We start from the raw sequence: 26,407 nt of genomic DNA, 5'->3' as shown, positions 1-26,407 counted from the left end.
TATGAAGACATATTTCTCCGATTTGGGTTTGAGCTTATCAGGATGAAACTTTTTCACATAAGCATCACAACCCAAAACTTTAAGAAACGACAACTTTGGTTTCTTGCCAAACCATAATTCAGATTGTGTCGTCTCAACGGATTTAGATGGTGCCCTTTTTAACGTGAATGGAGCTGTCTCTAATGCATAATCCCAAAACGATAGTGGTAGATTGGTAAGAGACATCATAGATTGCACTATATCCAATAAAGTACGGTTGTGACGATCGGACACACCATTATGCTGTGGTGTTCCAGGTGGCATGAGTTTGTGAAACTATTCCACAATGTTTTAATTGAAGACCAAACTCGTAACTCAAATATTTGTCTCTGCGATCAGATCGTAGAAACTTTTTTTTTCTTGTCACGATGATTTTCCACTTCACCCTGGAATTATTTGAACTTTTCAAATGTTTCAGACTTATGTTTCATCAAGTAGATATACTCATATCTGCTCAAATCATCTGTGAAGATCAGAAAATAATGATACCTGTCGCGAGCCTCAATATTCATCGGACCACATACATCAGTATGTATGATTTCCAACAAATCTGTTGCTCGCTCCATTGTTCCGAAGAACAGAGTCTTAGTCATCTTGCCCATGAGGCATGGTTCGCAAGCATCAATTGATTCATAATCAAGTGATTCCAAAAGCCCATCAGCATGGAGTTTCTTCATGCGCTTTACACCAATATGACCTAAACGGCAGTGCCACAAATAAGTTGCACTATCATTATTAATTTTGCATCTTTTGGTTTCAATATTATGATTATGTGTATCACTACGATCGAGATCCAACGAACTATTTTCATTGGGTGTGTAACCATATAAGGTTTTATTCATGTAAACAGAACAACAATTTATTCTCTTACTTAAATGAATAACCGTATTACAATAAACATGATCAAATCATATTCATGCTCAACACAAACACCAAATAACACTTATTTAGGTTCAACACTAATCCCGAAATTATAGGGAGTGTGCGATGATGATCATATCAATCTTGGAACCACTTCCAACACACATCGTCACTTCACCCTTAACTAGTCTCTGTTTATTCTGCAACTCCCGTTTCGAGTTACTAATCTTAGCAACTGAACTAGTATCAAATACTAAGGGGTTGCTATAAACACTAGTAAAGTACACATCAATAACATGTATATCAAATATACTTATGTTCACTTTGCCATCCTTCTTATCCGCCAATCACTTGGGGTAGTTCCGCTTCCAGTGACCAGTCCCTTTGCAGTAGAAGCACTCAGTTTCAGGCTTAGGTCTAGACTTGGGTTTTTCACTTGAGCAGCAACTTGCTTGCCGTTCTTCTTGAAGTTCCCCTTTCTTCCCTTTGTCCCTTTACTTGAAACTAGTGGTTTTGTTTACCATCAACACTTGATGCTTTTCTTGATTTCTACCTTCGTCGATTTCAGCATCACAAAGAGCTTGGGAATCGTTTCCGTTATCCCTTGCATATTATAGTTCATCACGAAGTTCTACTAACTTGGTGATGGTGACTAGAGAATTCTGTCAATCACTATCTTATCTGGAAGATTAACTCCCACTTGATTCAAGCGATTGTAGTACCCAGACAATCTGAGCACATGCTCACTAGTTGAGCGATTCTCCTCCATCTTTTAGCTATAGAACTTGTTGGAGACTTCATATCTCTCAACTCGGGTATTTGCTTGAAATATTAACTTCAACTCCTGGAACATCTCATATGGGTCCATGACGTTCAAAACGTCTTTTGAAGTCCCGATTCTAAGCCGTTAAGCATGGTGCACTAAACTATCAAGTAGTCATCATATTGAGCTAGCCAAACGTTCATAACGTCTGCATCTGCTCCTGCAATAGGTCTGTCACCTAGCGGTGCATCAAGGACATAATTCTTCTGTGCAGCAATGAGGATAAACCTCAGTCACGGATCCAATCCGCATCATTGCTACTAACATCTTTCAACACAATTTTCTCTAGGAACATATCAAAATAAACAGTGGAAGCAACAACGCGAGCTATTGATCTACAATAATTTGCAAAATACTACCAGGACTAAGTTCATGATAAATTTAAGTTCAATTAATCATATTACTTAAGAACTCCCACTTAGATAGACATCCCTCTAATCCTCTAAGTGATTACGTGATCCAAATCAACTAAACCATGTCCGATCATCACGTGAGATGGAGTAGTTTCATTGGTGAACATCACTATGTTGATCATATCTACTATATGATTCACGCTCGACCTTTCGGTCTCCGTGTTCCGAGGCCATATCTGTATATGCTTGGCTCGTCAAGTATAACCTGAGTATTCCGCGTGTGCAACTGTTTTGCACCCGTTGTATTTGAACGTAGAGCCTATCACACCCGATCATCACGTGGTGTCTCAGCACGAAGAACTTTCGCAACGGTGCATACTCAGGGAGAACACTTCTTGATAATTAGTGAGAGATCATCTTATAATGCTACCGTTAATCAAAGCAAGATAAGATGCATAAAAGATAAACATCACATGCAATCAATATAAGTGATATGATATGGCCATCATCATCTTGTGCTTGTGATCTCCATCTCCGAAGCACCGTCGTATCACCATCGTCACCGGCGCGACACCTTGATCTCCATCGTAGCATCGTTGTCGTCTCGCCAATCTTATGCTTCCAGACTATCGTACCGCTTAGTGATAAAGTAAAGCATTACAGGCGATTGCATTGCATACAATAAAGCGACAACCATATGGCTCCTGCCAGTTGCCGATAACTCGGTTACAAAACATGATCATCTCATACAATAAAATTTAGCATCATGTCTTGACCATATCACATCACAACATGCCCTGCAAAAACAAGTTAGACGTCCTCTACTTTGTTGTTGCAGTTTTACGTGGCTGCTACGGGTTAAGCAAGAACCAATCTTACTACGCATCAAAACCACAACGATAGTTTGTCAAGTTGGTTGTTTTAACCTTCGCAAGGACCGGGCGTAGCCACACTCGGTTCAACTAAAGTTGGAGAAACTACACCCCAAGCCACCTATGTGCAAAGCACGTCGGGAGAACCGGTCTCGCGTAAGCGTACGCGTAATGTCGGTCCGGGCCGCTTCGTCCAACAATACCGCCGAACCAAAGTATGACATGCTGGTAAGCAGTATGACTTATATCGCCCACAACTCACTTGTGTTCTACTCGTGCATATAACATCAACATATAAAACTTAGGCTCGGATGCCACTGTTGGGGAACGTAGTAATTTCAAAAAATCCTACGCACACGCAAGATCATGGTGATGCATAGCAACGAGAGGGGAGAGTGTGATCTACGTACCCTTGTAGATCGACAACGGAAGCGTTTGGTTGATGTAGTCGTACGTCTTCACGGCCCGATCGATCAAGCACCGAAATACGGCACCTCCGAGTTCTAGCACACGTTCAGCTCGATGACGATCCCCGGACTCCGATCCAGCAAAGTGTCGGGGAAGAGTTCCGTCAGCACGACGGCGTGGTGACGATCTTGATGTACTACTGTCGCAGGGCTTCGCCTAAGCACCGCTACAATATTATCGAGGACTATGGTGGAAGGGGGCACCGCACACGGCTAAGAATATGATCACGTGGATCAACTTGTGTCTAGAGGTGCCCCCCTGCCCCCGTATATAAAGGAGCAAGGGAGGAGGAGGCCGGCCCTAGGAGGGGGTGCGCCAAGTGTGGAGTCCTACTAGGACTCCCTAGTCCTAGTAGGATTCCACCTCCCATATGGAATAGGAAAAGAGGAAGGGAAAAGGAGAAGGAAGGAAGGGGGCGCCCCCTTCCCTAGTCCAATTCGGACCAGACCAAGGGGAGGGGTGCGGCCACCCTTGAGGCCCTTTTCCTTCTTTCCCGTATGGCCCAATAAGGCCCAATACGTATTCCCGTAACTCTCCGGTACTCCGAAAAATACCCGACACTCGGAACCTTTCCGATGTCCGAATATAGTCGTCCAATATATCTTTACGTCTCGACCATTTCGAGACTCCTCGTCATGTCCCCGATCTCATCCGGGACTCCGAACTCCTTCGGTACATCAAAACTCATAAACTCATAATATAACTGTCATTGAAACCTTAAGCGTGCGGACCCTACGGGTTCGAGAACAATGTAGACATGACCGAGACACGTTCCAGTCAATAACCAATAGCGGAACCTGGATGCTCATATTGGCTCCCACATATTCTACGAAGATCTTTATCGGTCAGACCGCATAACAACATACGTTGTTCCCTTTGTCATCGGTATGTTACTTGCCCGAGATTCGATCGTCGGTATCTCAATACCTAGTTCAATCTCGTTACCGGCAAGTCTCTTTACTCGTTCCATAATACATCATCCACTAACTCATTAGTTGCAATGCTTGCAAGGCTTGTGATGTGCATTACCGAGAGGGCCCAGAGATACCTCTCCGACAATCGGAGTGACAAATCCTAATCTCGAAATACGCCAACCCAACAAGTACCTTTGGAGACACCTGTAGAGCACCTTTATAATCACCCAGTTACGTTGTGACGTTTGGTGGCACACAAAGTGTTCCTCCGGCAAACGGGAGTTGCATAATCTCATAGTCATAGGAACATGTATAAGTCATGAAGAAAGCAATAGCAACATACTAAACGATCGGGTGCTAAGCTAATGGAATGGGTCATGTCAATCAGATCATTCAACTAATGATGTGATCGTTAATCAAATAACAACTCTTTGTTCATGGTTAGGAAACTAACCATCTTTGATTAACGAGCTAGTCTAGTAGAGGCATACTAGTGACACTTTGTTGGTCTATGTATTCACACATGTATTATGTTTCCGGTTAATACAATTCTAGCATGAATAATAAACATTTATCATGATATAAGGAAATAAATAATAACTTTATTATTGCCTCTAGGGCATATTTCCTTCAGTCTCCCACTTGCACTAGAGGCAATAATAAAATGGTTATTATTATATTTCTTTGTTCATGATAATTGTCTATTGTTCATGCTATAATTGTGTTATCCGGAAATCGTAATACATGTGTGAATACATAGACCACAACACGTCCCTAGTGAGCCTCTAGTTGACTAGCTCGTTGATCAAAAGATAGTCATGGTTTCCTGACTATGGACATTGGATGTCATTGATAACGGGATCACATCATTAGGAGAATGATGTGATGGACAAGACCCAATCCTAAGCATAGCTCAAAGATCGTGTAGTTCGTTTGCTGTAGCTTTTCCGAATGTCAAGTATCATTTCCTTAGACCATGAGATTGTGCAACTCCCGGATACCGTAGGAGTGCCTTGGGTGTGCCAAACGTCACAACGTAACTGGGTGACTATAAAGGTACATTACAGGTATCTCCGAAAGTGTCTGTTGGGTTGGCACGAATCGAGACTGGGATTTGTCACTCCGTATGACGGAGAGGTATCTCTGGGCCCACTCGGTAATGCATCATCATAATGAGCTCAATGTGACCAAGTGGTTGATCACGGGATCATGCATTACGGTACGAGTAAAGTGACTTCGGTAACGAGATTGAACGAGGTATTGGGATACCGACGATCGAGTCTCGGGCAAGTAACGTACCGATTGACAAAGGGAATTGTATACGGGATTGATATCCTCGACATCGTGGTTCATCCGATGAGATCATCGAGGAGCATGTGGGAGCCAACATGGGTATCCAGATCCCGCTGTTGGTTATTGACCGGAGAGTCGTCTCGGTCATGTGCTGTCTCCCGAACCCGTAGGGTCTACACACTTAAGGTTCGGTGACGCTAGGGTTGTGATATGATATGCAGTAACCCGAAAGTTGTTCGGAGTCCCGGATGAGATCCTGGACGTCACGAGGAGTTCCGAATGGTCCGGAGGTGAAGAATTATATATAGGAAGTGTTGTTTCGGCCATCGGGAAAGTTTCGGGGTCACCGGTATTGTACCGGGACCACCGGATGAGTCCCGGGGGTCCACCGGGTGGGGCCACCCATCCCGGAGGGCCCCATGGGCTGAAGTGGGGGACAGCCCATAGTGGGCTGGTGCCCCCCTTGGGCCCCCCATGCGCCTAGGGTTGGGAACCCTAGGGGAGGGGGCGCCTCCACTTGCCTTGGGGGGTACTCCACCCCTTGGCCGCCGCCCCCCTAGGAGATCCCATCTCCTAGGGCCGGCGCACCCCCTAGGGGGCCTATATAAGGGGGAGGGAGGGCCCGCACCTCAAGCTTGGCGCCTCCCTCTCCCCTGCTACACCTCTCCCTCTCGCAGAAGCTCGGCGAAGCCCTGCTGCGATCACTGCTGCATCCACCACCACGCCGTCGTGCTGCTGGATCTTCATCAACCTCTCCTTCCCCTTGCTGGATCAAGAAGGAGGAGACGTCATCCGCTCCGTACGTGTGTTGAACGCGGAGGTGCCGTCCGTTCGGCACTTGGTCATCGGTGATTTGGATCACGGCGAGTACGACTCCATCATCCCCGTTCTCTTGAACGCTTCCGCTTATCTACAAGGGTATGTAGATGCTTGATGCGTAGAAAATTTTTTTCTTGCTACGTTCCCCAACAGTGGCATCATGCTAGGTCTATGCGTAGTTTCTATGCACGAGTAGAACAAAGTAGTTGTGGGCGTCGATTTTGTCAATTTGTGCCGTTACTAGTCTTATCTTGATTCGGCGGCATCGTGGGATGAAGCGGCCCGGACCAACCTTACACGTACTTACGTGAGACGGTTCCACCGACTGACATGCACTAGTTGCATAAGGTGGCTAGCGGGTGTCTGTCTCTCCCACTTTAGTCGGATCGGATTCGATGAAAAGGGTCCTTATGAAGGGTAAATAGAAATTGGCATATCACGTTGTGGTTTTGGCGTAGGTAAGAAACGTTCTTGCTAGAAACCCTATAGCCACGTAAAAACTTGCAACAACAATTAGAGGACGTCTAACTTGTTTTTGCAGCATGCCTTGTGATGTGATATGGCCAAAAGGATGTGATGAATGATATATGTGATGTATGAGATTGATCATGTTCTTGTAATAGGAATCACGACTTGCATGTCGATGAGTATGACAACCGGCAGGAGCCATAGGAGTTGTCTTTATTTATTTATGACCTGCGTGTCAACCTAAACGTCATGTAATTACTTTACTTTATTGCTAAAGCGTTAGCCATAGTAGTAGAAGTAATAGTGGCGAGACAACTTCATGGAGACACGATGATGGAGATCATGATGATGGAGATCATGGTGTCATGCCGGTGACAAGATGATCATGGAGCCCCAAGATGGAGATCAAAGGAGCTATATGATATTGGCCATATCATGTCACTATTATTTGATTGCATGTGATGTTTATCATGTTTTTGCATCTTGTTTACTTAGAACGACGGTAGTAAATAAGATGATCCCTCATAATAATTTCAAGAAAGTGTTCCCCCTAACTGTGCGCCGTTGCGAAGTCACCACGTGATGATCGGGTGTGATAGATTCTAACGTTCAATACAACGGGTGTAAGGCCAGATTTACACACGCAATACACTTAGGTTGACTTGACGAGCCTAGCATGTACAGACATGGCCTCGGAACACGGAAGACCGAAAGGTCGAGCATGAGTCGTATAGAAGATACGATCAACATGAAGATGTTCACCGATGTTGACTAGTCCGTCTCACGTGATGATCGGACACGGCCTAGTTGAACTCGGATCATGTTATACTTAGATGACTAGAAGAGGGATGTCTATCTAAGTGGGAGTTCATTGAATAATTTGATTAGATGAACTTAATTATCATGAACTTAGTCTAAAATCTTTGCAATATGTCTTGTAGATCAAATGGCCAACGTTGTCCTCAACTTCAACGCGTTCCTAGAGAAAACCAAGCTGAAAGACGATGGCAGCAACTATACGGACTGGGTCCGGAACCTGAGGATCATCCTCATAGCTGCCAAGAAAGATTATGTCCTAGAAGCACCGCTAGGTGACGCACCCGTCCCACAGAACCAAGACGTTATGAACGCTTGGCAGACACGTGCTGATGATTACTCCCTCGTTCAGTGCGGCATGCTTTACAGCTTAGAACCGGGGCTCCAAAAGCGTTTTGAGCGACACGGAGCATATGAGATGTTTGAAGAGCTGAAAATGGTTTTCCAAGCTCATGCCCGGGTCGAGAGATATGAAGTCTCCGACAAGTTCTTCAGTGTAAGATGGAGGAAAACAGTTCTGTCAGTGAGCACATACTCAAAATGTCTGGGTTGCATAACCGCTTGACTCAGCTGGGAGTTAATCTCCCGGATGACGCGGTCATTGACAGAATCCTTCAGTCGCTTCCACCGAGCTACAAGAGCTTTGTGATGAACTTCAATATGCAGGGGATGGAAAAGACCATTCCTGAAGTATTTGCAATGCTGAAATCAGCAGAGGTAGAAGTCAAAAAGGAACATCAAGTGTTGATGGTGAATAAAACCACTAAGTTCAAGAAAGGCAAGGGTAAGAAACTTCAAGAAGGACGGCAAGGGAGTTGCCGCGCCCGGCAAGCAAGCTGCCGGGAAGAAGCCAAAGAATGGACCCAAGCCCGAGATTGAGTGCTTTTATTGCAAGGAAAGTGGTCACTGGAAGCGGAACTGCCCCAAATACTTAGCGGACAAGAAGGCCGGCAAAACGAAAGGTATATGTGATATACATGTAATTGATGTGTACCTTACCAGTACTCGTAGTAGCTCCTGGGTATTTGATACCGTGTGCGGTTGCTCACATTTGTAACTCAAAACAGGAGCTGCGGAATAAGCGGAGACTGGCGAAGGACGAGGTGACGATGCGCGTCGGGAATGGTTCCAAGGTCGATGTGATCGCCGTCGGCACGCTACCTCTACATTTACCTATGGATTAGTTTTAAACCTCAATAATTGTTATTTAGTGCCAGCTTTGAGCATGAACATTGTATCAGGATCTCGTTTAATACGAGATGGCTACTCATTTAAATCCGAGAATAATGGTTGTTCTATTTATATGAGAGATATGTTTTATGGTCATGCTCCGATGGTGAATGGTTTATTCTTAATGAATCTCGAGCGTAATGCTACACATATTCATAGTGTGAGACCAAAAGATGTAAGGTTGATAATGATAGTCCCACATACTTGTGGCACTGCCGCCTTGGTCACATAGGTGTCAAACGCATGAAGAAGCTCCATGCAGATGGACTTTTAGAGTCTCTTGATTATGAATCATTTGACACGTGCGAACCATGCCTCATGGGTAAATGACCAAGACTCCGTTCTCAGGAACAATGGAGCGAGCAACCAACTTATTGAGAAATCATACATACTGATGTGTGCGTCCAATGAGTGTTGAGGCTCGTGGTGGCTATCGTGATGTTCTCACCTCATGTGATTGAGTAGATATGGGGTATGTCTACGTTAATGAAACACAAGTCTGAACCTTTGAGAAAGTTCAAGGAATTTCGAGTGAGGTTGAGAATCAACGTGACAGGAAAATCAAGTTCTTTGCGATCAAGATCGGTGGGGGAGAATACTTGAGTCACTGATTTGGCAAACTTAAGAGGATGGGGGGGATGTTGTCAAACTCATCCTGGAAACCTCAGCGTAATGTGTGTCCGAACTACGTAATCGCACTCTATTAGATATGGTGCGATCTATGATGTCTCTTACCGATTTACCGCTATCATTTTGGGGCTATGCTTTAGAGACTGTCGCATTCACTTTAAATAGGGCTCCGTCGAAATCCGTTGAGACGACACCGTATGAATTATGGTTTGGGAAGAAACCTAAGCTGTCGTTTCTAAAAGTTTGGGGATGCGATGCTTATGTCAAGAAACTTCAACCTGAAAAGCTCGAACCCAAGTCGGAAAAATGCGTCTTCATAGGATACCCTAAAGAAACTGTTGGGTATACCTTCTACCTCAGATCCGAAGGCAAGATCTTTGTTGCCAAGAATGGGTCCTTTCTAGAGAAGGAGTTTCTCTCGAAAGAAATAAATGGGAGGAAGGTAGAACTTGATGAAGTATTACCTCTTGAACCGGTAAGTGGCGCAGCTCAAGAAAATGTTCCTGAGGTGCTTGCACCGACTAGAGAGGAAGTTGATGATGGTGATCATGAAACTTCAGATCAAGTTGCTACTGAACTTCGTAGGTCCACAAGGACACGTTCCGCACCAGAGTGGTACGGCAACCCTGTCTTGGAAATCATGTTGTTAGACAACGGTGAACCTTCGAACTATGAAGAAGCGATGGCGGGCCCGGATTCCGACAAATGGCTGGAAGCCATGAAATCCGAGATAGGATCCATGTATGAAAACGAAGTATGGACTTTGACTGACTTGCCCGTTGATCGGCGAGCCATAGAAAATAAATGGATCTTTAAGAAGAAGACAGACGCGGATGGTAATGTGACCATCTATAAGGCTCGGCTTGTCGCTAAGGGTTATCGACAAGTTCAAGGGGTTGACTACGATGAGACTTTCTCACCCGTAGCGAAGCTGAAGTCCGTCTGAATCATGTTAGCAATTGCCGCATTCTATGATTATGAGATATGGCAAATGGACGTCAAAACGGCATTCCTTAATGGTTTCCTTAAGGAAGAATTGTATATGATGCAGCCGGAAGGTTTTGTCGATCCTAAGAATGCTGACAAGGTGTGCAAGCTCCAACGCTCGATTTATGGGCTGGTGCAAGCATCTCGGAGTTGGAACATTCGCTTTGATGAGATGATCATAGCGTTTGGGTTTATGCAGACTTATGGAGAAGTCTGCATTTACAAGAAAGTGAGTGGGAGCTCTGTAGCATTTCTCATATTGTATGTGGATGACATACTGTTGATGGGAAATGATATAGAATTCTTGGAAAGCATAAAGGCCTATTTGAATAAGTGTTTTTCAATGAAGGACCTTGGAGAAGCTGCTTATATATTAGGCATCAAGATCTATAGAGATAGATCGAGACGCCTCATTGGTCTTTCACAGAGTACGTACCTTGACAAGATTTTGAAGAAGTTTAAAATGGATCAGTCAAAGAAGGGGTTCTTGCCTGTATTGCAAGGTACGAGATTGAGCTTGGCTCAATGCCCGACCACGGCAGAAGATAGAGAAAAGATGAGTGTCGTCCCCTATGCCTCGGCCATAGGGTCTATCATGTATGCTATGCTGTGTACCAGACCTGATGTAAACCTTGCCGTAAGTTTTGTAGGAAGGTACCAAAGTAATCCCGGCATGGAACACTAGACAGCGGTCAAAAATATCCTGAAGTACCTGAAAAGGACTAAGGAAATGTTTCTCGTTTATGGAGGTGGCGAAGAGCTTGTCGTAAAGGGTTACGTCGATGCTAGCTTCGACACAGATCTGGATGACTCTAAGTCACAAACCGGATACGTGTATATTTTGAATGGTGGGGCAGTAAGCTGGTGCAGTTGCAAGCAAAGCGTTGTGGCGGGATCTACATGTGAAGCAGAGTACATGGCAGCCTCGGAGGCAGCACACAAAGCAGTCTGGGTGAAGGAGTTCATTACCGACCTAGGAGTCATACCCAATGCGTCGGGCCCAATGACTCTCTTCTGTGACAACACTGGAGCTATTGCCCTTGCCAAGGAGCCCAGGTTTCACAGGAAGACCAGGCATATCAAGCGTCGCTTCAACTCCATTCGTGAAAGTGTTCAAAATGGAGACATAGAGATTTGTAAAGTACATACGGACCTGAATGTAGCAGATCCGTTGACTAAACCTCTCCCTAGAGCAAAACATGATCAACATCAGAATTCCATGGGTGTTCGATTCATCACAATGTAACTAGATGATTGACTCTAGTGCAAGTGGGAGACTGTTGGAAGTATGCCCTAGAGGCAATAATAAAATGATTATTATATTTCCTTGTTCATGATAATTGTCTATTATTCATGCTATAATTGTATTATCCGGAAATCATAATACATGTGTGAATACATAGACCACAATGTGTCCCTAGTGAGCCTCTAGTTGACTAGCTAGTTGATCAACAGATAGTCATGGTTTCCTGGCTATGGACATGGGGATGTCATTGATAACAGGATCACATCATTAGGAGAATGATGTGATGGACAAGACCCAAACCTAAGTATAGCACAAAGATCGTGTAGTTCGTTTGCTGTAGCTTTTATGGATGTCAAGTATCATTTCCTTAGACCATGAGATTATGCAACTCCCAGATACCGTAGAAGTGCCTTGGGTGTGCCAAACGTCACAATGTAACTGGGTGACTATAAAGGTACATTACAGGTATCTCCGAAAGTGTCTGTTGGGTTGGCACGAATCGAGATTGGGATTTGTCACTTCGTATGACGGAGAGGTATCTCTGGGCCCACTCGATAATGCATCATCATAATGAGCTCAATGTGATCAAGTGGTTGATCACGGGATCATGCATTACGGTACGAGTAAAGTGACTTGCCGGTAACGAGACTGAACAAGGTATTGGGATACCGACGATCGAGTCTCGGGCAAGTAACGTACCGATTGACAAAGGGAATTGGGTACGGGATTGATTAGGTCCTCGACATCGTGGTTTATCCGATGAGATCATCGAGGAGTATGTGGGAGCCAACATGGGTATCCAGATCCCGCTGTTGGTTATTGACCAGAGAGTCATCTCGGTCATGTCTGCTTGTCTCCCGAACCCGTAGGGTCTACACACTTAAGGATCGGTGACGCTAGGGTTGTATAGATATGAGTATGCAGTAATCCAAAAGTTGTTCGGAGTCCTGGATGAGATCCTAGACGTCACGAGGAGTTCCGGAATTGTCCGGAGGTGAAGAATTATATATAGGAAGTGTAGTTTCGGCCATCGGGAAAGTTTCGGGGTCATCGGTATTGTACCGAGACCACCGGATGGGTCCCGGGGTCCATCGGGTGGGGCCACCCATCCCGGAGGGCCCCATGGGCCGAAGTGGGGAGGGGAACCAGCCCATAGTGGGCTGGTGCGCCCCCCCTTGGGCCCCCCATGCGCCTAGGGTTGGGAACCCTAGGGGAGGGGGCGCCTCCACTTGCCTTGGGGGTACTCCACCCCCTTGGCCGCCGCCCCCCTAGGAGATCCCATCTCCTAGAGCCGGCGCAACCCCCTAGGGGGCCTATATAAAGGGGGGAGGGAGGGCAGCCGTACCTCAAGCCTTGGCGCCTCCCTCTCCCTACTACACCTCTCCCTCTCGCAGAAGCTCGGCGAAGCCCTGCTGCGATCACTGCTGCATCCACCACCACGCCGTCGTGCTGCTGGATCTTCATCAACCTCTCCTTCCCCCTTGCTGGATCAAGAAGGAGGAGACGTCATCTGCTCCGTACGTGTGTTGAACGCGGAGGTGACGTCCGTTCGGCACTTGGTCATCGGTGATTTGGATCACGGCGAGTACGACTCCATCATCCCCGTTCTTTTGAACGCTTCTGCTCGCGATCTACAAGGGTATGTAGATGCACTCTCCTCTCGTTGCTAGTTGACTCCATAGATTGACCTTGGTGAAACGTAGGAAATTTTTTTGTTTTCTGCTACGATCCCCAACACATTCCCCCGTTGCCCGACGCCGTGGCGAAGCCGACGTACTTTGCCGAGGAAGTCGAGGTCGTGCGCGCCTCCCTCACCGACGCCCAACTCTTCCTCCCCCAGTACACCGCCGACAACCACGCGGCTTGGGCGGCGTATTTCGAGCGCCGCCAGCAGCAGCGCTTGGCGTCCATCAACGGCGCGCCGGTGGTTGGCGGCCGGCAGAACAGTGAGGGGCGCCACCTGTGGTGGGGCGTCCCCGGCCGCACACTCGAGGGCGTGCTGACGTACCTCGAGGGCGGCAACGACCCGCCGTTGGCGTACCCAGCAAGGGCGGCCGCCCCGGCGCATCACCGACGCGCCGGGCCATGGGCGCCAAGGAGGTTCGGGTCCTCCTCCTCTTCTTCCTCCTCCCGATCTTCATCGCACTCCTCCGGCACTCCGGCCCTGCTCGGCGTCAAGGCCGAGCCCGCGGCGGAGACGCCGCTCGGCTGGCGCACCCGCAGCGCCGGCATCGTCATCAACGAGGGCGGCCGGCGTGCCTCCTCGTCGGCTCCTCCTCCGCACTTCGTCAAACCAAAGACGGAGCCGGAGCTCGCGCGAGTGAAGACGGAGCCGGGGCTCGCGCCGGTGAAGAAGGAGCCGGCCGCGCCGGTGACGACGGAGCTCGACGACGATGAAGTGGCCCTGGAATGGGCGCGCAGGGACTCCATAGCGATGGGGAAGGAGCGCCAGCGCGCCGCCCTGCTTCGCTTCGCGGAACGTCGACGTGACCGCGACGAAGGCGGAGTCGTCGTCATCTGCGACAGCGACGACGACGACGATGCGCCGCCACCAGTCCGCCATGGCGACGCCGGGCAGGGGTCCAGCAGGGGCGCCCGCGTCAAGGAGGAGAAGGCCGACGACGACGATGGCGGCGACTTCAGCCAGTTTTTCCTTTAGATTAGTTTATGTATATGTGCTATGTAATGAAAATCCGCGAACTTCGCCGAAATGTGCCGAAATTTATCGTGTTTGGCCGAAATTTATCATGTTTGGCCGAAATTTATCGTGTTTAAGCCGAACTTCGCCGAACTTCTTTTATTTTAAAACGTACCTGGGGCGGCCCTGGGGCCGGCGGCTTGGGACCAACTCGCCCCCAGGCCCAATTTTTGCACCGGCTCACCCCCAGACGGCGAATTTAGACGCTCCCTGGGGGGCCAATGGCTGGAGATGCCCTAATATTCACACATCATCGGTGGCATGTCACTGGCCGGCGGAAGGAATCTTCTGTTTGACACATCTCATTTTTCTAGCAACTATAAGAAATCAGTAAAGCAGTAGGAAGTAGAAACTCAGTCCAGAAGATTATCTGATGACCTGATATGCTACCTGGTGCCTTTTAGTACATAACAAATGTAACTTCTTCTCCAACAAAAATAATAATGTGAGGCAAAAAAAACATCTTGAGTACCATGCCCAGATACATATTTTGTTCCATTAGAAAATACAACTATATTTTGTTACATTCAGGTCATGTTATATCCTGCACGTATGTTACAGGTGTTTCTCTCTACTTTGTGCTCTAGACTTGTTTTCCCTACAATATGGCAAATTAATGTATATTCTTCTGAAGTCATAGTACATTGTTTAATCTGGGGTTTACTCCGGTGCCAAGTGTACCATATTGCTAGATTTAACTTTAATCTATGAGAGTTGCTCTGTAGCTATTTCAGCATAAATGGTTCATCATACTAGGATTTAATTAGTGATCTAACTTCTGTTGCTTCTTGGTGAATATGAAATATATTGCATTTTCATGGAAGCACGAGCCGAGTAGTTGTGGAGCGGGTCGTGGGAGAGACGGTTGGTGAGCGCGGGCTAGACGGGAAGGTGATGCCTGCGATGGCGACCAAGCCGGCGGGCAGGACAGGGGCGACCGTGGCCATCACGTTGTTTTCGAGGGAGAGCGCGGCAACCGCCATCACGCAGCTGAAGAAGTCAAAGCCCGGGGCGAAGTTGGCCATCGTGGCCAGCGTGAAGCTGACAGACCTAAATACCGGTGATAGGTTAGTCGTTGTCGCACCGTCTTTGAACTTGGTGGAGACACAGAAGGAGAGCAGTGGTGCCGTGAAGACCTCGACGCCTGCTGCCATGACCACGTCCATGACGATTGAGTTGGTAATAAAGATACTAATTGTATACAAATCCCCCAGCTTTGAAAACATTAGCTTATCCAACTTATTATTGAAAATCTTGATTCAAGATAAACGGAACATTTCCTATATACAATGAGCTTATTATTGAAGGTTGCATCAATTATGCTATTATTGCTGAAATAAGAGGCTTATGAATTTGTCAATCTTTGCATACCTTGTAATAGTGACTGTCAATCATTGCGTACCTTGTAATACTGACTGTCAATCTTTGTGTATCATGTAATAGTGACACATGGATGCATGAAGTTGAGTGATACTCCCTCTATAAAGAAATATAAGAGTATTTACAGTGAGAATACTAATACTATTTATAAATGGATGATATATATCCAGTTATAAGTTCTCGGGTGGCGAGCAATTTGGCTGCTTAAGGAGATAGGAAGATTGCAGAGAAGGAAAAAAAGTGGAAGAGAATTTATATTTGTCGTTGCATAATGAAAACTTGATGTAACCATGCTTAACCCATATTTCTAAATTAGAAGAATAATTTGATCAATGTGTCCATATTTTTATTATTCCGTGGCAACGCATGGGTATTCGGCTTTTGCCCGTAGCAACGCACGGGCATTCTACTAGTCCGAATTAGGAACCCAATTAACAGTCGTGAAGGAACGCACACACGTCGCCTAACCATGGCTTCTCCTTGTCCTTTTTATTCATTTTTTTTCCATGAGCTTACCTCTCGGCATTGGTGGTCGACGTGATTGGAGCTTCCACCCTCAGAAGCTCACGATTTGGCATCTGGGGAGTGCATCAGCTTGTGCCGACTGCCGAGCACCAACCTGACATGAATTTGAGTTTGTAGAATCCTGCAACCTTTGGTCGACACCTACGCTCTGACGAGCATGATTGAACTGTGCAGGCACAGGTGAGTAGTAATAAGCCAACAACCCTGCGCACTGAACTGAACTTCCAGTATCACTTCAAATTGGGGCCAACCGGGACCAGCAAATAGTACTATACCTGGCTACCGTATATGTACAGGTGAAACAGCGGTACCACATGGTGTGGTGCATACAACTCATTGCATGCAACAACCCCATGAAGTCGCAGCACATATTCCTACTTTTTTTTGAAGTCACAGCACACATTCACTTACTGAAACAGCCCGGTTAACAGTCACGACTCACGAGGTAGCGCACACTCGTCGTCTAGCCACGGCTTTTCCTTTTCCTTTTAATTCCTTTTTCTTTGTCTCTAAAGGTCTAATTAAGTGGATCAGTTCAATCATTGTAATATGGAGTGACATTCTATTATTTCATCAGTTGCGCGAAGAACACAATGACCGGTTCAGGTTAGCGCAAAACTAGTGATGTTACAAGCGAGTGATTTTACAAATTTGTAGAGAAACCAGGTCTTCGGCAAACTAAGATTTTCTTTCGACAGCCAAGATCCTGGGATACCTCATGAGGCCCGCTTAACCTGATTCACCACCAAAACTATGAGAAAAAAGTAAAATGTAGCTGGGCAAAGAAAAAACAGGAAACCATGCCCCCTGCAAAACACATGACTCACTTGACTGAGGTTGCAGTAATTTTGCATTTTTGTTGCTCCATTCTTGCAAAACAATCTGAACACCAAATTTGTATTCACTGTGCTTTGTAATTGCCTTCAGCAGTTGCCATAAGACATTTTCAGATTGATTATGTCCTGTGGTTTAAAATAGCCTAGTGAAGCTATTGTGTAATTACAATAACCAAGGATCAAATGGGAGAACTAAGTGGCAACAAACCTGGCAAAAATGTCTTGGAAGGAACAGAAAGTAAGGGGCAGTTAAAATCAGCAATATTGACAATCCAAAGACGTAGCCGTTTATAAGATGCATCCAGATCTCATTGGATGTGTATTATGACGGCTGTAGAACTGAATTTGGTTGACGGCTGTGATCTTGGAAACTACCAGCTCAAATGATTGCCATCAGGGACAGATTTGGAATTTTGAATACACATCTGATCATATGTCATCTTCATCTTGTAACAGTATCTCATAGATATCAGTGCGAATGAACAATTCCTTGCCATGCATAACTTCCTGGAGATCTGATAACTCTTTCATAGTCAGAACTGAGCTCAATTTTTGGAACCCATCAAGCCATAATCGTTTAGACCTGCGAAAGAGTGTTAGATCTGAGATGCCAAACACAATCATCCATAACAACAAAATTAAACCACCAAAATTCTAAGCCCAAGAGGTAATAATAATAAAATATACAGTTTAAATAGTGGCTGCTAAGATAAATATGAGAAAATACACATGGAATAAAAACCACTTACGTATTCACATGAGAAAGCAAAGAAAAGAAAGCAGAAGCTGCTAATATTTCATAAACTAAAATTTTGTGACATCACCAACCAAACTTGGAAACACTGCTTCTCTTAGATGCACTTTATTTAGAATACATGCTCATTATTCTTACATATTAACATACAAGTGATTGAGTGGATTGCAATAAGTAAAATGACAGAATTAAGCTCTGATATCCATGTTTATGTGACTCGCGTACCATGGGCAAGCATGTATAGCTCTGAAGAACACACGTCGTGCCGCAGAAGTATTACAGGCTATCTCTGCCTCATAAGCTAGATAACAGCGCCACAACAGAACAGACTTCTGCAACTTATCATCAGCTAGAGCTCTCTCAAACAGACTGTGGATTCTATTGTAAGATCCTGCTTTACTCCATTCAAAGGACAAAGCGAACAGCAAGGCAACTATGGAAGGGTCCCTGTTGAAAAAATAATCAGTCAATAGAAAGCAGCACGGCCATCTACAGTCATACATGCACGCAACAAAATTGCATGAAGACAATAAAAGCTTGTTTATATTATTTCCATCTTTAAACACCATATATGAGTGCAGACAAAAAAATATGACAAGAGGATCCACATTAAAGGAGAACTAGACGGGCATATCCTTTAGAAGTTATATTCATATCACACTATACTAGATATACAACACAGAGTGTTTTCATGGAAACAAAGCACCCTTACCTTTGACTGCATTTGTCAAGTGTAAGACGCAGATTGTTGGGAACACTGTAAAGACAGCTCAGAGTTAACATGGATGCATATGATTTTGGATTGTACGGATATGTTTGTACTCCTTTCAATATGCTCGGCCAAACCCTTGAGAGACTCAACTGGTTCAGATTCTTCTGAAGCAGTTTGATGTAATACATCCACAACTCTTCAAATTCCAAGGTATGGCTCTCTGAAAAAATCAAGTTCACATAATAAGAGAATGCTTTGTTGAATGCAAATTTGACAAAAAAATAATTATAATTATAAGCATGCAGAAAAATATTTAAGACTTTATCCGATTCAAAATAACAGCAGGACAACAAATGAAGAGGTTAAACATAAAGGTAAGTTCAACAGTAAAATACAACAAGGTGATTTTAACTTCTAGTGAAAACTGAAAAAGACCCTTGAGAACAGTCAAAAGGATCCATCCATCTTGACCCTTGAGAGCAGTCAAAAATAGGCTGTTACATCAGGTATAACAACAGTATAATTTGTTTATGCAAGATAAATGAATAAATAAAATATCTTATAGCTTAGACAAATACATCTACTATAATTTAGTACTCCCTCCGATCCATATTACTTGTCTTAGATTTGTCTAGATACGGATCGGAGGGAGTAGTAAATAACAATTGATAACAAAAGTGAAATTGCACTAACAGAACCCTAAAGTTAAGTGCATATTTCGTTGCGAATACTCAATAGTTAACAAGGGAGGATAGCCAATATACATCAGTAGAAGGAATAGAAATTAGTGTGCATGACATAGGACCAAGGTGGCAGTTATTAAGTTGTTGCTTCAGCAGCAGTTTCGACCAACAGTAACTGACATTGACAAATAGAGGTGGCAAGGAAAAGAATAACAAGAATAATTGCCATTTTGTAAAATGATAGAATGATAAAGTAAAGCCACTTCACACAGGAGCAGAAAAACATAATGGTTTGAAACGATATCATCCATATAGATCCAGAACAAAAAAGAGAGGATGAAGAACCTGAAAATGGACAGGCCTCCTCTATCACTTCAAGACCAGAAGAATAACCAGAAGTCATACTCTCGAACAAGGAAGCACAGCAAATCAGAGCAACTGATTCTTCTTTCAAACAACCACTTGCAAATGCAGACCGCAGGCTTCTAATCTGCTCTTTAAATCCTTGACGAGCCCTTAATACCAGCGGGCGTGATATAGGACCGCCAAAAGAAGAATACTTGATATTGCTACCCAAGCAGGAAAGAATGTATATTGCACGATGTGCCGAGTCAGAATTGTTTCTAGAAGTAGATATTGATATTTCCATCTCAGCATACCAAAAATAAAGAATAGGAACCTTCCTGACGAGATCCTGTCAACAACAGCAACAACCAGAAGAACCTTAAAAACAGAAAGCCGGTCTCTTATTTCTTACTACATCCGTTAAAAGAATAGAAGTCATCACGAAACGCATGCAATAAAACTCTAAAAGCTTGGCCACAAATAAGTATTTAAAATTTTCACATGGAAATGATCGCATAAGGATGATTGTGTCATAACTTATTTCCAAATCGTTATTTTCTAATATAATTGCTGACTAACATACAATTAGAAAAAATATTGGGCAAACTTGTACATGGGAGATAATGTCAATGTCTAAAGGCATCTATTTTAGAATTTAGACTGGAGATGGTAGCATGCATTCGAGAGGCAGATCTATGTTTATGCACACACCAAAGATGCTAGAACAGCAGCATTATGCATTATACAACCAATACCAGTAGCGACTAATACTGATTGGAATGAATGGATATACAAGCTTCCATAAAATATATTTATTTTACGGTTCTATAATACCTGTGTAGCTCCTTCTGTAGATAACAGTGCCATGTCAAATATCTTCCTTGCTTGGTCAATGTTCCCATGCCTAGCCTCAATTCGGCCATATATACCACAAAGCAGAAGATCCTGGCCACAAGAAAGGTCATGGTTTACATTTCTTCAATACGCAATACTCCAAGCTACATATGATTAAGACTGATAACTGTTACAAGTAACTTAGGCTAAATAAAATGCACTCATACATAAAAACGAAACATAGACACGGAGAATTCTCAGAAGAACACCATTTAAAACAAGATAATGGATGGAGCATCAACTTGGTTAATGCAAAATATGAGTAACCGCTATTGAACTGAGGACTTCTGCTATATTTACGGATTGCCTTGGCTTAATTTTGGTCCCATAACTGCATGGTGTGTTTAGTTTGCTAACTGATGCAGATTACGCTGAGTGATATCACTCGGCAAAACTCTATCGTGTGAACTAGGTGGCTACTGGCTAGAAATACATGAGCATACTTCTGTGTGGTTTATTGCACAACTAGCTAGTTGCTTATAACTTTTATGGCCCACGAAAAATTAATGTGAAAACAAAGAAAAGGGAAAGAGGATAAAGCATACCTGTCTGTCTTTCTTCAGCAGGTTTTTGGCCAAAGCCCGCGATGCATTAGCTGGAGTAGACAAAGTGTTCTCTTGTGCCGTATACATTTGGGTGGTAACAAGGACAGCTTCCTCCAAGATATGATTACGAGGGAATATATCAAGGGAAAGCAATATTGCATTTTTCAGAAATTTCACCAGGCCAGGTCTTTGAGAAAGATCATGCATACTTCCTAATAAAGACTCCAAACTACAATGACTTGAATTTTGTGTCTTGTTTGCAAGGTCAGATATGGCGATAAGATCTTCCGAAATATCATTTGAAATCATCTCAAGGCTCATAATTCTATCAAGCCAACTTGAACTGTTGCTGGATGTCCTGGAATTTAAGAACATTGATTAAAACTGAAGGATGAGTCCTGGAATTTAGGATAACCGCAACCAACTTTCCATCGTGCAACCCAGTGCACAACTTCTCAGTAGGTTTTCAGGACGAACAAGTTGGTGTAAGCTCTGTATAACCAGGATAAATTTCGAATCCCCCAGCTGTCGACTCAGAATCCACTCTAGGATGCTGAAATGTTCGTGATGAATTAAACTAAAAGACTAACGTGCTACATGACCAAAATAATGAGGAAACCCAGCTGGGTAGCTGCAGGTATAGCCATAAATCTCATAATTCCCATTATATGGTAACAGATTTGATCAAATTATACTATCCAGTTTTCTTGTCAGGCTTAGTTATAAGGAGTTGCACACTGAGCAACAAAAATTGAAACAAGTTACAAGGCAATAAAAATATACTACTCCCACTGGTCCAAATTAATTGTCGCCGCTCTAGTAAAGTCTAGAGCTGCGACAATTAATTTGGATCAGAGGGAGTATTTAGTTCTGTTCACATGAGGAGGATGACCAAAGCTTAACAGGATAGAAGTGCAAGAATTTACCATCTAGAAATTTTGCCACCATAGAAATCAATAAATTGGCATATCAAGGAAAAACGAGCCTCTTCTGACGATAAAGAGAACAGAAACTCAGTTACGTCCTCAAACAAGATTACTCTGGAAAGCTGATCATTGACTTCTCCAGATGAGGCATCATTAGAATGATTTGGTCCTGCTCCTGGAAATTGCATCCCAGTGTTAGAATTGAGTTACCTAAACAAATCTCAAAGTCACTTCTCAATCTTACCAACAAAGGGGGAAAGGGAAGTACCAGAATTTTCACGAAGGGGCATCCATTGTTCATTCTCCCTCGACAGCTCCATTGTGGACCATCTATTCCATGTTTTTGCATCCTTAACTTCACTACTGTACTCAGTCTCTACATCAATGCCGAGCTTTTTTAGTAAAGATTCAACATCATCTTGTGCAGGTGTGTCCTCAGTATCAGGGTCTTCTGGATCAATTCCATCAGCAGCCAATTCTTCTATTGATTGGTTAGACACATCATTCGTTTCAGCATTTGCTACAGAGGGATTAAACCAACCACTCCAGCCTCCCCCTTCAGGCTCTTGAGGATTTTCTTGCATAACCATGTTTTGTCGACTCTCCTCATCCTTTGCTAACCATGTAGACCATCCAAGAGCCCCATCTTCTCCAATTCTGGCACCACCACTATTCCAGAAGTGCTCAAAGAGTCTTTGCTTACTGCTTGAGGACAGGGAAAGGGGAGGCGAGAATAGGCTAAACTCAATTTGAGCTTGAAATAACCCAGTTGCTAATTCTCGATGTCCTGTTTGCCATTCAAACCGGCAAAGATTCACAAATATATCCACTAAACCAAGTTCAACCTGAACTAAGGAAGGATGTGCTTTGAGATCAGCATTTTCACAATCCTGCGGAAAATTTCAGAACAAAACATTTTAATGACTATAGCAAATTCATGCAAAGAGAGGGAGAGAAGGGAGAACAGTTATGCTGAAATATGTTCAATGAGGCACTAAACCTGCCTACATAGCTTTGTGCAAGCTGCAGATAGAGCCTGTACTGCATATGAGTAAGACTTCCGTGTATCAGATACTTTGAATCTGGAGAATTCCCCTTGGCACAGAAGTAGATACTGTTTCCACAACTTACAACTGTCAGGGTGTTCCATAAGTATTTTCTCCCATTTACCAAAGAGACTCTCAGAGCTATCCCTCTCACCATATGACTTCAGAAGGCAAAGCAACAATTCCTCGTTATCTGGATTGAGCTCCACAGCCTTCTCCAATATACTAATTTTTCTTTCAGTTGTTTGCAAACGTGCTGCTTTTTGTGGCTGACTACTGGCAACTTTGTCCTGCAATGCAGAAGCAGAGGAAATCACTTCACTAGATTTCTTAACAACTATAAGGTGGAAGGGGGAAAGGTTAGCTGAAGTAAAACTCTAGTCAACAGTTTCATAGCTTAAGATTCTGTTTGTGACTTAACTGTATGCTGTAAAAAAAAATCAACTGTGCACTACACAATGTGATAGCCTGGTGAAAGAAATATTCTTCTAAAACTGTGATACCTGAAACTGAGCGAAGGCCAACCAGATTTTTTCATCATGAGGACATTCTCGTGTCATCTTATTGAATTCTTTTGTCCTCCGAAGTATTTCATCTTCCCAAGATTCCTCAAGCTCCTGTTGCACGGTTGTGCTTTTCACAGGAAGGGATGATGTCTCTACAGGGATAAAATCTTCAGGGAGAATTGCAATCATATCACTTTTCAACACTTTCAGGTGCTTGAAACCCTTGTTTCTTTCTAAAACAGCATGTTTTGCTGAAAAGTAACGCCCTCCCACTTTTACTTTGTTATCCAGTCCATCCAAATCTGAATCTAGATCCATCTGCGATGAAGCATGTCCATAATTATAGAAACGTCGATTAAGCCCACGTGTCTCCAGTGCGTTTTGAGGCTTGTAACGTGCAATGTCCATTCTGCATATTACCATGTGGTGTTAGACTTGATTAGAATAAAATCAGTTACCTGAATAAGTTCGGCTTACAGAATGAAGTCTCTGCAGCAGGTAAAAACTGGAAAACTTCAACATGTTATTAAGCATTGATATTCTGAACAAAGTGACTACATTTAACTTTTCCAGCTTGATGATATACTAATTCCATGTATTGTTTACATTGTTACCATTGACAATATCAGCCGAATTGCTCCCCTGTGCAAGCTTCCATTGGCACATATATTGTTTATACGTTAATTTTGATGTAGCAGTCCAAGTTTGGACGCATCTACTTGAAGAAGAAATTGTTGAAAGAACAGAAAACAAATACTTCCTCCGTTCGGAATTAGTTGACGCTCAAACGGATGTATCTAGAGCGTCAACTAATTCCGGATGGAGGGAGTACTAAACTAACGTCTAACAAAGGGTCGGGTGTACCATTTGGATAGCAGCTACAGGCCCGCCTAAGCCTATGTTGTTCTCTGACATTGTACACAAGTAAAATACTGAACTGGCAATCACAAGACACCACAGAATACTAAGCTACATAATGTTGCAGTTGATAAAAAAAAATCTTCACAGTAACCGCGTAGATATATTCTACAATGTTTTGAAACAGACTGATATTAGTAACTTTGCAGCAAGTCCCAGAAGATAAATGGCTAACTAGACAATAACAGAGAGTTGAGCTTTAGTTATAAAAAAACTGACAGAATATAAGAATTTCCTGTTTAACAAACTGATCTGATTATTCTAAAAATAAAATTGTTCCAACCCAGCTTCTAAGTCAGCACGGGATTAAACATGTGAAACTATAAGTATCTACACTGGGTTTAAAGCTTAAACTATCAGTCCATGTCCATTGGTATCATTAACTCCACCTCACGATTTTTTGCAACTTAATTCCAGACTGCGTAGTTAGCGCTCTGGAAATTACCAATACACGAGTTTAACCATATAGTTTATGCATCTAGGAAATCAAACTTGGTGCTAATAACTTTGATAAGACGCTAAACATAAGCAACTATACACAACCTCTTACACAGGCCTTTGGCATGTGATCTACCACACCTGCATCCAATTGCATAAATGAACAAGACACTCTAATCGTTTCCTACTAGAACAAACACCGCAACAATGGAATCGGTGAAATGTAGCTTTGACACCAATAACTTCACATGTGAAAGCATAAACAGTCTGTTCAGCATATTTCAGTATGGCGTAAGCATGAATTTAACACAACAGCTTCGCTATGCAACAATCCGTGCATAAACATAAGCAAACACTGACCTGTAGATTGATCCAAATGCCAAGTTATCCTGGTCGCCCTTGGCGTCGACGTAGTAATCCTTGACCAGCTTGGTCTCCGACCCAGCCCAGGCACGAACCCCCGGCTTCCGCGAAGAGGCGGCCCCCTCATACCGCTCCTGCTCCCTCCTCCGCTTCCTCCTCTTCCTGTCGTCCCGCCTCGACCCCCTCTCCTCGTCGGACGGCGAGGACGGCAGCAGGTTGTACTTCGCGGGAGCGGGCTTCGGGGCCGCCTCCTCCTCGTCCGAAGAGGGGCTCAGCGGCGGGAGGGACGAGGAGGCAGTGGGTGGGATGTTGAGGGAGGAGGCGTCGAAGGAGAAGCTAGGGTTCGGGAGACACTGGGAAACCTCGGTGGGGGCAGAGAGCGGGAAGAGGGGGAAGAGAGAGGAGGAGTTGGAGGGCTCGTGTCCTCCTCCAGCGGCGGTGGCGGTGGTGGTCGGCGGCGAACGCTCCGGCGATGGCTCCATGACGGCGTTGCGAGAATCGAGATTAGTGTTGGGCGATGGAGAGCAAGAAAGTTCTGGCCGCTGACGGGGTGGAGCCCGCGGTCGGGTCGGGAATTGTCGGGCCAACCAAACATGGCCTTGAGAAGTTGAGAGTTCTTTTCTTTTCATCGTCGGCCCAATTCATACTGTATTTTGTAAGAGAGGGGTTAGGACTTATTTTCCGCAGTGACTATTTCTCGCTTTAAGCGAGGCGGTAGAGAAGTGTCGCTGAAGGTTCTAAGTATTTGGCCCGGCCCATTCGTTCACGCATTAAAGTAAAATAAAAGGAGATCATGAAACGCAAGTACCAGAGATCCGGGATCTATCCCTGATCTACAGAGAGACGAGGCACGCTGCTAGCCAATCCGTCACGTCCCATTGGTTGTTAATACTAGGTGACGCGACCTATTTGAGGCCATTTGAGCAGGTTTTTTTGTTTTCTTTTCTATCAATTCTTTAATTTTTTACTTCTCCGTTCTTTCATTTTTTTTCATCTTGTTTCTTTCCTTATGTTATTTT

The 26,407-nt window shown here is 44.2% G+C and overlaps 1 protein-coding gene across 2 annotated transcripts; it reads right to left on the bottom strand.

Annotated features, from left to right (window-relative positions):
• Positions 1–16,961: 16,961 nt before the first annotated feature.
• LOC125508813 (nuclear exosome regulator NRDE2-like) lies at positions 16,962–25,953 on the bottom strand. 2 transcript variants are annotated; one of them, XM_048673606.1, is made up of 13 exons: positions 25,386–25,953; positions 23,667–24,078; positions 23,118–23,453; positions 22,386–23,007; positions 22,118–22,292; positions 21,192–21,549; positions 20,587–20,697; positions 19,753–20,101; positions 18,725–18,944; positions 18,238–18,459; positions 17,467–17,841; positions 17,250–17,384; positions 16,962–17,173 (listed from the first exon to the last, which is right to left on the bottom strand). In XM_048673606.1, the coding sequence occupies exons 1-11, from the start codon at positions 25,868–25,870 to the stop codon at positions 17,688–17,690; spliced, it is 3,444 nt and encodes a 1,147-aa protein (XP_048529563.1). In that variant the 5' UTR covers positions 25,871–25,953; the 3' UTR covers positions 16,962–17,173; positions 17,250–17,384; positions 17,467–17,687. The 2 variants fall into 2 exon arrangements, with proteins under 2 accessions (XP_048529563.1, XP_048529562.1); XM_048673605.1 differs by having other exon boundaries at positions 16,962–17,156.
• Positions 25,954–26,407: the final 454 nt, after the last annotated feature.

The sequence above is a fragment of the Triticum urartu genome, chromosome 5 (assembly GCF_003073215.2).
Source record: "Triticum urartu cultivar G1812 chromosome 5, Tu2.1, whole genome shotgun sequence".
Lineage (NCBI taxonomy): Eukaryota > Viridiplantae > Streptophyta > Magnoliopsida > Poales > Poaceae > Triticum > Triticum urartu.
The sequence above is the reverse complement of the archived record's forward strand: the minus strand, read 5'-3'. Positions and strand labels throughout refer to the sequence as shown.

Bases quoted from the DNA above. Each gene is read 5' to 3' on its own strand.
- LOC125508813 (XM_048673606.1), bottom strand. From the start codon at position 25,870: ATGGAGCCATCGCCGGAGCGTTCGCCGCCGACCACCACCGCCACCGCC. The intron at 20,698-21,191 runs GTATGCTTTATC...TCTTGTGGCCAG, and splicing joins TGCTGAAGAAAGACAGACAG to GATCTTCTGCTTTGTGGTAT. The intron at 18,945-19,752 runs GTTCTTCATCCT...TGATTTTTTCAG, and splicing joins GGAGGCCTGTCCATTTTCAG to AGAGCCATACCTTGGAATTT.